Source organism: Heteronotia binoei, chromosome 4 (genome assembly GCF_032191835.1).
Source record: "Heteronotia binoei isolate CCM8104 ecotype False Entrance Well chromosome 4, APGP_CSIRO_Hbin_v1, whole genome shotgun sequence".
Classification (NCBI taxonomy): domain Eukaryota; kingdom Metazoa; phylum Chordata; class Lepidosauria; order Squamata; family Gekkonidae; genus Heteronotia; species Heteronotia binoei.
This window is the reverse complement of record NC_083226.1, coordinates 134,824,296-134,837,961: the sequence shown is the minus strand read 5'-3', so window position 1 is coordinate 134,837,961 and position 13,666 is coordinate 134,824,296. Positions and strand designations below refer to the sequence as shown.

The following is a 13,666-nucleotide window of genomic DNA, read 5'->3' as shown; positions in this document are numbered from 1 at the left end:
AGAGTTTATTTAGTTAACACCTCACTTTTCAGTGGAGATCCAAAGCAGCTGACATCATTCTCCACATCTTCATTTTATCCTTACAATCATTGTCCCTCCCCACAAAAGGTAAGCAAAGCTGACTGGCCACAGACCACACAGCAAACTTCCACAGAAGAATGGGAGTTTTGAACCCAGGTCTTCCACATATCAGCCCAACACTCAAAGCACTACGCCATGCTCTCATTTTCTAAATCACACAAATTTTAAATGTAGTCTCAGTCCCAACTCTCTCCTATGCACCCAGTGAATTTTGGATAATTTTACCATTGAGAGTCAATTAGATGGTACTTATAGTGAATGCAGAACAAATCTAAAATATGGTATTTGGTCTAAATGACTCCTAACATGATAAAAGCTAAACATACAATAATAGCTAGTTCATGTTGATATAACAGATTTTTTTCTTTTAAAAAACCCTATGAAGTAATATATTTTTGTTTGTAAAGTATTACAGTTTGAATATGTATATCTAGTGCTAAGGGCAGGGGGGCGGGAACTGATGGTCTAAATTGTACCAGGAAAACTGAAAAATTAAAAAAGCCAGAAACTGCTGTGGATGTTTTTCTATAATTGTACATCAGAGGGCATTATTTCCCTTTGATTTTGATACTGAGCTGTTCTTGGATTTTACAAATTCACTGAAGACAGGAAGACTACGTTGTGCACTTTCTTTGAGAACTTTTTTTCCTGTCAAAGGTCACTGATTATAATCACCACATCCACATACATAAAACAAGGTGGCTTAAGCCACTCTCTGAACATCCCACCAAATAGATTTGCCACTACAAATCTTTCCGAAATAGCCACCTTACCACCTTCACCAGAAAGGCTATAAATGAAGTATATATTCATTTACTGTTTTATCAACATGGATGTAATGTAAGACCCAAAAGTGTTGGGTGAATTAACCCAATTTGGCTCATGAAAAGCTATTCTTATATATATATATATATATATATATATATATATATATATATATATATATATATATATATATAATGTATTTTATTTTTTCCTTAATAATATTCAAATAATTACATCTTACATCTTAATAAAGGAAAAAAAGACAAAAGAAAAATACATATCTTACAATCTGTACTAAAAGAGGTAGATCATGGCTAAAATAAGCTTTCAGAGATCCTCCAACACTCAACAGTCTGGCAGAACTGGCAGAACTAGCGTCAAACATCATCAGCACTGTCAGACTAAACTATTTAATTGTATAGACTGGTTTTTAATATTGTTAAATAATGTTTTATATTGTTAAATTTAAAGGTTTTATTATACTGTATGTTATTGAGAAATGTTGTTAGCCGCCCTGAGCCTGCTGAGGCGGGGAGGGCGGGATACAAATAAAATTTATTATTATTATTATTATTATTATTATTACAGTCAAAGTTTTACAATCCAGCAATATTTATATATAAAATATAAAAAGAAAATAAAAGTTTCTTAGCCCGCTAAATAATTCTTATTCCTTATTTTTATTTAACCAATTAAAGCTATTCTTTCAAACAACTATGAAGTTGCTGATTGAATTTTCTGAAATAAAATGCTCCAAAATGCCTTAGGCTGCAGATTTTTAATGTATACAACCAGGGCCGGCACTAAGGGTTCTTCCTTGGAAGCCTCCAAAGAGTGTAGTTTTTAAAGGCGCCTGAATCTGGCCCTGTTTGCACGCCAGGCTCCTCTTGGGTTATGACAAGCATAACTGAACTTCAAAGGGAGTTCTGTCCATCACATTTAAAGGGATTGCACACCTTTTAAATGCCTTCCTTCCACTGGAAACAATGAAGGATGGGGGCACCTTCTTTGTGGGCTCATAGAACTGGACCCCCTGGTCCAATCTTTTTAAAACTTGGACAGTGTTTTGAGGAGAGTCACAGGATGCTATACTGCAAATATGGTCCATCTACCTCAAAAAATAGCTCCACTAGAGCCCCAGATACCCATGGATCAATATACCCTATGAGAATCGGTCTCCATAGGGAATAGTGGGGTGCCCAGCAGAAATTCTCCCTCCCACACTTTCTGATGACCTTAAAGCAGGAGGAGAGCCTCCAAACTGGGGGATCCCCTTCCCCCATTTGGGGATTGGCAGCCCTACTTACAGTAGGCAATGTACCAAGTGCCCTGTAATTTCTTGGAGGACTGGCTACATCAGGGGTTTGTGGCCTAATATGCAAAGGAGTTCTTGCTATAAAAAAAGCCCTGATGCTTTGATATGTTATGCTTCATCATGACGGACTGCAATACATAGAATGCTTTTATGCCACAGCTTGGATTCTTTACTGCAAGAAAGTGTGCCAATACCAGGTACTAAATGTATTACAAAGGTAAGTTAGCCTCTTTATTTCTCTGTTGCTAAGCTATAGAGACTGTGGTGCATAGTGATATCCTTTATAAAAACTGTTTAATAAACCTTTATATATTTTACAAAGGTCTGCTTTATTTGTGTGCATTTAACCCTGAGGACCCACAGAGCAGGGTGCTGCTCACGTAAAAAGGAGTGGTGACTCAGGGGATCAAGGCCTGGGTCTCTGAAAGGGACACACAGCAGTTCTGGCAGTGAGGAGATTTAGATTGGGAAGCTGGTACCAAAGGAAGGGCTGAAGATCTCCTGTAACACTGCTGTCTCAGTCTAATTGTCCATCTCTATAGCTGTTTTGCTCTTTTTTTAAAAAAAATGCAGGCAATTCACCCTTGGGTAGACCTTTATCCTTTCCAGTTTGGCCCTAAGTGTGTTTCAATGCACAGCCCCTCAAGGCTTCAGCCTGGTGGAACTCTCTACTTGGTGACATCTGCGCTTGGGAGGAACTTGTTCAGTTCCACAGGGCATGTAAAACAGAGATGTTCCACTGGGCCTACAGTTGAGGACAGCAATGGCTCACACGGTGGCTCTCATTATAGCCTCCTCCATGACTGGTCTCCGATTTGCTGAAGGGAAGGAGCGAGGTGCAATTTTATGCCATTGTTAAGTCCTGTTGATTTTATTGAATTGAAAAATTATTCTGTTTAAATTATTAAAATTTTATTCTGTGGAGAAGGGCAATCTATACATTTAATAAATAATAATAGTAATTTCATCTTTCTAATGATTTGGTAGAAAAGAGGCAGCAGGCACTGTTTAGTAATATCCCACCTGAATGATATCAAACTTGTTTCCTAATTCGTCCCTGTCAAATTATGTCTTGGCAAATGTTTACTGCTTTTATTGACTACAAATGCACATGATATCAACAACAGACTTCCCTCATCTCACCAACTCTAACACATGACTTTCTTCAAAAGCTAACATAAATAGCAAAGAAACAAAAACGAAGGAAGGAAACAGGGTTTAAGAAATTGCATCTCTCTTTATAGCCTTCTGCTATCGCAAGCAACATTTCAGTAACCTGTGACATCTCTCAGGAATTACTATTTTGATAACTTTATTGATATATTTAACTACAGATACTATCAAGTTTCTTATCTCTGCTGGTTTGACTCAAAACTTACATATTTCAATTTCACTGTTCCCTTGCACAATTCAAAATGCTAAGTCTCAGTTTTATTTACTCAGACTGAAATTTGCCCATTAAAAGCAACAAATTCTTCAACATTATTTTTACAGCAGTTGCACATAAAGAGCGCATAGGTTGTAATGGTGTATAAGAAGCAAGCAACTCAGGAACGTTAACAATCTATGATGGGGTACAGTATAAAATACAATAAATTTTTAGTCCTATGCTATGGATTACAGATTACATGAAAAATGTGACGATATGGGGGGGAAATGGAGAGAGGTGATGGAAATAAAGTAATAATAGCAAATAGCAATAGATAATTAGCAGCAATGTTTTGAGAGTGCACAAACTTACTTTTGTACATGCAGGAGCACAATCCTTACAACTTTTATGCACACTTGCATTGCAATCTGAAAGAAAAATTCAAAATGTACACTTTGTACAATTCTTTGACTGTAAGAACATTTTTTTAAAAAAACCTTTGACTTTTTTACACATTCACAGATGCAAACCATATTTTGAATCAAATCTACATAATAAAAAGTAGCTACTCACAAGAACATTGCAAAGATTCTTTCCCCAAAAGTGGCTTCTCGCATGCAAAACACGGCATTACCCCAGCAAAAGTTCCAGACACAAACTGGTGCTTAAAAAGTTTCTCTCTTTCTTTGGCATCTTTATTTTTTGCCTTTATAAGAAGAATGGGAAAAAAATAAAACAGTTTATAAATTGTTAAAATATATCCAAAAGCCTTTGTTATCTCCCTCTTGTTCAATGGAAGGGGTGGGAAATTTAATGTCTTTTAAGAAAGATTCCAACTATCTTCTCTTTATTTAAAACAAAAAAAGTACCCAAAGGAAGCAGCCATTCACTATTCTATAAAATACACTTTCCCCATAAAATACACTTCCATGTATAGCAACTCCTGAAAACCGAGTTCTTTCCTAAGAATCTTTTTTGAACCTCTACCAAGTTTCTTAGTTATCTATTACCAAACAACCAGGACTAAGCCAACAAAAGGTACTTTCCACAGACATTTTCAGCAGTGCTGAAAAGTGAGCCCCCTTTCAGCAATCCTGGGTTATGACATTGAAAGGGAGATAAAAAGTGTTTGCATAGCGAGATGAGGGCATTTTTAATTGCCCAGAACACTGTGAAACTTCACTGGTTACATTCTACTTGTGACAACTGGAAGGTGATCCAGAAAAGACCCAGTAACTGCAGGAATAACAACAGCTTCAAAGTAGCAGTAAGTCTAGAAACAATGGTAGCAAACAGAATAAAAGAACCAAACCCTATAGGCAGAGGCATTTCAGGAAATAATTTGACTGCCCAAGAATACTGTGCCACCTGTGGCATGAAAATACATTTGGTGTACATTTGGTGAGTTTCCCATCTTTTAAAAATCTTTATAGTTTTGAGTACCTCAGGTGAATCAAAGCAAGCAACAAAATGAAATGGTAGAGACCTAAGATGATAGAGCAGACAATGCTGCTGTAGAAAAGTAAATAAATATACTTCTTGAAAGTACAAACCTAGAACATCAGAACATTAGAAAGAACCCAGCTTCTCCAAGCTGTGCTGGTTTTCTGCTTGCACAGAGTTTTTTAAAAATATAAGAGAACATTTAAAAAAATCATGATTCCCCCCATCCAATATATGGTCATCTGCCACCTCATGTTTTACCAACATAATCATAATGGGTTATGAATGGGTCACCTCTGTGTTTCGTACAATATTGGCTACCGAAAATTCCTGGTACCAAGTAATGCCAGAAAGCTTCAGCACATGACCCAAGACTTTCCTTTCCTAACATACTTTCCTCTTGGCATAACTCAAAGTATGACAGAATTGGCAAAATCCAACTACTAAGGTGTTATCCAATCGGGCCCTGATGCCTTGCTGCCTTTAAACTAGCAATAAGGTTCAAAATGTGAGTTTCCATAGCCTGGAACCAAGTAATATCTCTATAATTCAACTTAGCCTCAATAGTCGGTGATAGAGAAGAGGCATCAGTTACGTATAAAGATGTAAAGTGTTCCACCCACTTATTGCAGGAGACACAATTATCTGCATTTTGTTTCCTTTAAGTTAATGACCTGTTAACAAGCCTCAAAAAGGATCTCATATCCATACTGGGGGATGCCTCAGACCAGTCCAAGATTGTTAGATATCATGATAGTCTTGTGCCTAAGAAGAATCCTATCTCTGTGCTTTGAATTAAGATATGTTTGTATAGTAAAATTGTTAGATTTCTTAAACTTATAATAGTCCTTCCTAATTTGCCTCCTGCTATTTTTACGCCCTACATCAAACCAAATATTTTTGTTTGTTTTTTTCATTTGGATCAGAGCCGGCTCGCCCACTAGGCAAACTAGGCAGCTGCCTAGAGTGCCAGGAGGGAGGTGCCCAAGACAACCACCTAGTTTACCCCTCTCTCTCCTCCCACCCCCTGCCAGCCCCCTTCCTTCCCATCCTCCGTGCCTCCCTTCCTGTCTGCCATGCTCCATCGCACCCCACCCCATTTGCCGTGATGAGGCTGGCCCTACTGGCTTCAAAGCAGCTGGCAGGGCCTCGTTTTGCGAAGAGAAAGCTGGTGGAGGCTTCGCTCCCCCCTCACTTCTAGTTCCAGAAAGGGAGGGGAGAAGCCTCCACCAGCTTTCTCTTTGCAAAACATGGCCCTGCCGGCTACCTTGAAGCCAGTAGGGCAAGCTTTGTTGCGGCGAGCAGGGGGGGGCGTGCAACAGAGCATGGCAGATGGGAATGGAGGGGGCTGGCAGGGCTGCTGGCAGCGGGGGGTGGCAGCAGGGGGGTGCATGGCAGGGGGCCTGCCTGGGGCACCATGCCCTCTAGAGCTGGCATTGATTTGGATTTATTACCACCAATCCTCAAGCTGCTCCTGAAAGTTGAAAGTATTTCTGCAGCATCAATGTAAAGAACTGAAGCTGGAAGTGGAACTCTCAGGCACAGCAACAATCAGGCAGCAAATCTCTGGATCTCAGCAGAAATGTTTAAACAAAACTAGAATGATTGTGATTGTCTCCCAGTACAGCAATCCTGGGTAACCCTCATTGCGTGCCTGTTGGTGACAGAGTGTTTCCACAGCTCCATCTGTGACAAAATACTTCTAGAAGTCCTTCTCTTAAAAAATGCTATTCAAAATGTGTAAAAGTGTCACTAGATACTTTTAAATGTTGCATACATCAAGCCTCAAATTACCTTGGATTTATTTCGTGTACTGGCCATCCTGTTCATCAGAAAGCTGAAAGTACGGCTAACTTTGTATTTTTCAGATTCAGATTTTGTAGGTATAATGTACTTATCCCAGTCTTCTTGAATTCTAAAAACACACCAGCAAATTCATTATGTTAGACAGGCTTCCTTAACATCATTCTGTTTCTATGTGATTAGAAAGAGCTTTCTGCAAAATCTGATACACTGCTGGTATTTGTAACTGGGCTACTGGAAGAAGCATACAACATGAGGAGAATGAACATTTAATACTGGCAGTTTCTAATCTCTATAGACTTTAATTTCAAGTTAATTAAGTGTGGTACTTCTTTACAATCTACCAGGAAATGTAGCATCAGACTACTTAAGGGTTTAGTGTCAAAACAATGGACTGCAGTGTGGAGAATCCAAATTAAAAAAAATACACTGCTTACAGGCACAACAACACAACAATAAGAATATATTAGTGATAGCCAGTCATACACAACAAAACACTAATTATAAATATACATCCCCAATATAACACAAATTCCAGAAATGAATTCCAACTATATATATGGACAACGGTGGGTCAATCCAAAGTGCACCATTTCAAATCTTCAGGGTTTATGCTAGAACTCTTGTTGTTAATTAAACAGCTGTTATTGCTTGATGGCTATTGTTAGTGTAATAATAATAACAACAACAACAACAACGATCGTATCATCTTTTGAAAATACCTTTTTTCTTTTGACTGTTCAGTCAAGCCATATGCACATTGTTCTACAAAACAAAAGATAACCAGTGTAAATCAACTGTACTGCCATAATCACAAGATTTCCATTCTTAAATGTCCTTGATTATTACAAGTTATTATTTAAAGTGAGAGAAGAAAATCAACAGAAGCTCTTTCCTTCTCTCAAAAGCCTCTTCATATGTCCAAGTGAGGGACTAGCAAGGCCAAAAATACCACTTCTGTGCCCAGAACAGCCGTCAAATTTAAGGCATTTTCTGCATCTCAAGCAAATCATAGCAACCTTTTCTGCTTCTCAGGACTGCTTTCTTTCTGCGTGGTGGTTTTAATGAATAAAGGAGTCACAGTTTGAAAATACTGGAGTTAATATACACATTTACAATTTTTCAACTTATATTCATAATATTAAAATTTTCAACTATATTTTGTTGTCACCTCACAAGCCTTCATCTTCTGAAAATATGAATGGTTTTTCAATTACTTTTAAATTGCATATATAAATGTCTTCTTGTTGTTGGGAGGGTTAGGATTTCTGATACATTTGTTTAAAATTGCTTTCTTTAGCGCTTTTATCCTGCCATTCCTTCAAGGGACTTAGGATGATGTACACTATTCTCCCTTCCTGTCTTTGATCCTCTAGAGGTGAGGCTGATAGAATGATCCGCTCAAGGTCACTCAGTGAGCTTCCATGAAAAGCAAGACTGAATCAGGAAATCCCTGGTCTGAATCTAGCTTGAATCACTACACAACACTGGCTCTGCATTGAATTCAAATGTACTGAAAAGCAACTACTAGGGCCATCTAATCATGAGTATACCACAGTTTCACCCAGAAAACTCAGGGAAGTATACATTATGGTTGCCAGGTCCAACTCAGGAAATATATGGGGACTTTAGGGATGGAGCCAGGAAACGTTGATGTTGGAGTCAGGTTGTGACAAGCATGATTGAACTCCGAAGGGAGTTCTGGCCATCACATTTAAAGGGACTGCACTACTTTTAAATGCCTTCCCACCATTGGAAATAATCAAGGATGGGGCCACTGTCTTTTGGGACTCAAAGGACTGGACCCCTGGTCCAATCTTTTTTAAACTTGGGGGAGGGGTTGAAGAGAGGCTCCAGATACTATGCTGAAAATTGGTGCCTCTGCCTCAAAAAACTGCCCCTCTGGAGCCCCAGATACCCATAGATCAATTCTCCATTATACCCTATGGAGACCAGACTCCATAGAATATAATGGAGTGCCCAGAGGACATTCAATCCCCCTCCCTCACTTTCTGATAACCCTGAAGTGGAGGGAGGGCCTCCATACCAAGGGATCCCCTGCCTCCAACTGGGGATTGGCAACCCTACATTCTCCCTTCCCCATTTTATCCTCAGAAGCCTGTGAGTAGGTCAGGCTGTGTGACTGGCCCACCAGATCATCCAACAAGCTTCATGACAAAAGTGGGGATTCAGACCTGCAATATTCCAGATCCTAGTCCAGCACTAACCATACATGATACTGGCTCCAGAGTCAGGGGGACATGCTCTCAAGGCCTCTGATTTAAAGTTTGAGTAAAAATATGTGTTTTAGCCAGTGCCTAAACAAAAGTAAAGTAGGTGCTATCCTCAAGGTGGGAACTGGAGAGTCCATGTAATTGCAACTGATCTCCAAATGACAAAAATCAGTTCCCCTGAAGAAAATGGCTGCTTTGGACAGTGAACTCTATGGCACTATACCCTGCTGAGCTCCCATTCCTCCCCAAACCCCACCCGGCCCAGGCTCCACCCTCAAAATCTCTCAGAATTTCACAACCCATAGTTGGTGATCCTACAGGCAAGCCTCAGGAGGGAGCCTAAAGGCAAGGTATATAGTTGTAATACATAACTGACATATATATATTTAGGACTGGTAAAACATGATGCTCATAAACACAAACATGTCCTACCCAAATTTTGTTATTACTTACATATTTTGACTGATAAATGGGGCAGGAGAAGCAGTCATTGACTGAATGATGTATAAAAAGGACTTCAGTCTGCATATACAGATAATAGAATGCCTGTCTCTAAAGTATAAGAAGTAAATAAAGTAAAAGTATATACTGCTTTTTAAATACACCCCATGATTTTAACCTGTGGTCTTCAGAGTTTGGTCCAAAGATCTAAAGCAACATCCCTCAGGCCTCACACAGTTCACAACACAGGTTCATCTTGCCTTCAGATTTTAAGATGTGATAAAACCTTTGCTCATACTTGTGAAGGCAGGATAATAGCTTCTGAGAGTTATGAGACAAATTCCATCATATTTACTATGTTTAATAGGTCTATGTGCTTTATATCATAATATGGTCACCTCCAAGCAGATGCACTTCATAACTTTAAAACCCTGCTTGCAAGATGACAACATGCTTATTATAGCCAACAATCAGACCATATAATAAAGATAGCACCACCAGATTGTGAAGCAAAACACACTTCCAGATTACTAGCTGTAGAATGAAAACACAGTGGACCCCAAGAATACAGCCACCTCCAGTGGCAGCTTCTCAGTTTTAGTGCTATTACACACAGCTGGAAATAGGAAGTTTTGGAAATAGACAGATCACTTGTTCTCTAAGATTGTCCAGCACAGGAAGTCAGATGTGTGCACTATGCAGTCATTGGTGGTACCCTGGACTTTTTTATAGCAGGAAATCTTTTGCATATCAGGCTACACCCCCATGATGTAGCAAACCTCCAGGAACTTACAGGACTCTTCTTACAGGGCTTAATATGCAAAGGAGTTCCTGTTACAAAAAAACCCTGGTGGTACCTATGTGAGACTAATTGCTGCTGAAGCATTCTGCAAATCTGTGTTGGAACAGTTTATGCAAATATACAGTTAAGAGCACTCTGGGTACAGCTGTGAAGGATCTGATTACACTAATGGTTTGCACCTCAGTAACAGCAACCATCCTGAATCCAGAACCCTTTAATTTAGAGAGCCAGTGTAGTGTAGTAGTTTGAGTGTTGGATGAGAATTTAGGAGACCCAGGTTCAACTCCTTTCTCTGCCATAGAAGGTTGCTGGATTATCTTGTGCCAGTTACACAGGGTTGTTGTAAGGATAAAATAAAGGAGATGCAGCCAATGGAAGCCACTTTGGGTCCCCATTGGTAGCAAGGCAGCGTATAAGTGAAGTTCTGAGCTGTTCCACCAGGCCTTTGATTGAGGTGGAGACAGCATATTAGACTGGTCCCTCCTGCCCTACCCACCCTTGCTATATATGTGCTTCTACGTACTGATTAGTGGGAATGTTTTGTCACGTTAAAAATCAGTAGATTTAGTGCATATACAAGGACAAAACTTTAATTGCACTATTGCCATCTTATGATTTATGTATAGAACTGAATTTTAATCTTTTATCATATTATGTTTTAATTTTTACATTTTATATTTACATGTTGTGAGCCACCCTGAGCCCACTTATGGATAAAAATCAAAATAAATAAATATTTAAATAAATAAAAGTGTTGTTACTGGATTCTGTTTAATGTCCAGAGACACTGAAAGGCTGGTAAGCAACCAATCATGACTGAGGTCAATAAATAGGTTTATGCTGGAATAAGAAATATGTATGTTGCCTTGACCTGGATAGCCCGGGCAATAATAATAATAATAATAAATTTTATTTATACCCCGCCCTCCCCGCTGAGGCAGGCTCAGGGCAGCTTACAGGACATGGCAAAAGCCATGTTAAAACAATAAAACAAGATAATACAATTCAATACAATTAACAATTAAATATTTAAATAATCTAAAAACAATCTAAAAATATAATCTTATAGTGCTACTATCTCAGTTATAATAATGATGGCGTGATGTTTATTCCAAGTTCCATCTTAGAAGGCTAGCCAGAAGAGGGTGGTTTTGCATGCCCTACGGAATAGGCTAATATCCCGTAGGGCCCGCACCTCTTCCGGTAGCTGGTTCCACCATTGGGGTGCCTTTATAGAGAAGGCCTGTTCTCTAGTTGGTTTTAATTTGGCCTCCTTTGGCCCAGGTACTTCCAGAAGGTTTTGTGAACTGGATCGTAGTGCTCTCTGGGGAACATATGGAGAGAGGCGGTCCCTAAGGTAGGCAGATCCTTGGCCATATAGGACTTTAAAGGTAATAACCAGCACCTTGTAACGAACTCGGTATACAATTGGCAGCCAATCTTGCCAGATCTCAGAAGCTAAGCAGGGTCAACTCTGGCAAGTACTTCGATGGGAGACCTCCTTGAAATACCAGCAGTTGGGAGGGCAGGGGCAGGCTGTACTCAGCCACCTCTCTGAATACCCTTCAGGCCCCCAGTAGGGGTCAGTCACCAGAAGTCAACATGACTTCCAAGTGCAGATACACAAAATGTTTTTTAAAAATAAATATGTATATCTGGAATACACATAAACCCCCTTTTTCACTGGTAACCCAAGGCCTTTGCTAACCATAATGTATGTACAATGGTTTCATGAAGACAGAATTAAGAACATGCTAGCAGGCTTCGTCCCTGATTCCCATGCATTCCCCATGGCAGATGGCTAACCTCACGCTGAATAAAGCTCTCAGGCTGAATGAAAAGTAAGGGAGTATAACACATGAAAGCAGAAGTAATGCTCACCATCATTTGAATCGCATAATGTGAAGTCATGTGCACCATATGATTTCCCTAAGATGACTCTGGGTGAAGCATAAGAGTAGGAGCGAGATCTAATTCCAGACAGTAATGGTTCCTAAAACATATTCAAATATTTTAGAAAAAAAATCATAAACAGCTGGAGCATTTTTAAAATTACCTGAAAATGTTTCTAAAATTTACAAAATTAGGTGAAGATATATTGGGAGACTCATAACTATTTATTTAAAAAATCTTTATGCTACCTTTCCACTCAATCAGGATCCCCAAAGCAGCAAACATAAAAATATTTGAACAATTTGGCCTATAAACACTTTTCATCTGACTCTCTAGCACCTTAGAAATTTTCCAGGAACATTAGCACAAAAGTTCACAGATGGTCCAATGCACTAAAAACAGTTCAGGGGCTCAGAGTAATTAAGAGCAACAGAGCGGACAGGAAGGCCACTTTGAGGTTTCTAACAGCTTCTGAATGATCCAAATAGGACACCAGTTCTTCCTATTCCCCTGCTGAGGATATTCGTGTCCAACTTGGACTCCTCAAAGAAGGAAATCTAGATGTGGCCCTCAGGCTGAAAATGCCTACCCTTCCACTCTACAGTTCACATTCACTTTTGTCTTGAAAGAATTTTCTCCAATCCCAACAACCTCAGGATAAAAATATATAAAAAAATTATAGAATTGCTTGTTATAGCCAGCTTGCTCTTGCTTCTTTATATATGTTGAAAAAAAAATCTGTGGAAAGGCCATGAACTCTTTTGGTATCACATTTTATCTCAAAGAATGGCTTCTAAAACATTTGTGTTGCAAATTTTCCATTTCTTAAGCCCTACTCTCTGTCTGCTGATTTGACTGCACTTTAACAAAGAAAAATACTGTTTTGTCACACCTTGCTCAGGTTTGGCATCTTCATTACTTTTCTACAATTACATTTTACCCAAAAGATTTTGTTTGTTCATCTTTTAATTCATATTGAAGAAATAAGGACTGTATATAGGAGATGAAGTTATAAAAGTCAAGATGTAAGTGGATTCACTTCCAACCTCTTTGCATCAAAAAGGTGCTCATTTCACAATACACTGCCTATGTTCAACAGTGAGTACAGTCCCTTCTATAAGGAAGACACTGTGTGACAATTATTGTTGCAATAACTGTCACTACTTTATTGTTGCAATAACTGTTAAAACTGAACTACTTTCCACCATTACAAAAGACAACAGCAGCCATGGTCTTGATGTCACACCACCAACAGACTGTTTTTTCAATAAGCATTCTCGTTGGAGTACCTGTGATTCAACTGAGGGAGTATCCCCTGCACACAATCTAAACTTAAAATTCTGAAACAATGCATACAAGTCCTATTGGACATTAACATCCGCAGCAACTACTTTTGCCTTTTGGAAAGTTAAGAAACTTTAGATGTTTAACACATACAAACTATATTAGGTCATCTGTTTCTCTTAATTTGACCAGATCACCTAGCATATTAGCACTGGTCCATCCCTCAGTAAAAAACG

The 13,666-nt window shown here is 39.0% G+C and overlaps 1 protein-coding gene across 1 annotated transcript in view; it reads right to left on the bottom strand.

The window, feature by feature from the left end:
- Nucleotides 1-13,666, bottom strand: part of ARHGEF28 (Rho guanine nucleotide exchange factor 28) — a 220,974-nt gene that overhangs the window by 65,921 nt on the left and 141,387 nt on the right. Inside the window, exons 13-17 of the mRNA XM_060235810.1 lie at nucleotides 12,135-12,246; nucleotides 7,499-7,541; nucleotides 6,768-6,888; nucleotides 4,104-4,236; nucleotides 3,903-3,958 (exon numbers count right to left, since the gene is read on the bottom strand). Of these exons, the coding sequence (XP_060091793.1) occupies nucleotides 3,903-3,958; nucleotides 4,104-4,236; nucleotides 6,768-6,888; nucleotides 7,499-7,541; nucleotides 12,135-12,246 (465 nt within the window). The remainder of the gene's footprint in view (nucleotides 1-3,902; nucleotides 3,959-4,103; nucleotides 4,237-6,767; nucleotides 6,889-7,498; nucleotides 7,542-12,134; nucleotides 12,247-13,666) is intronic.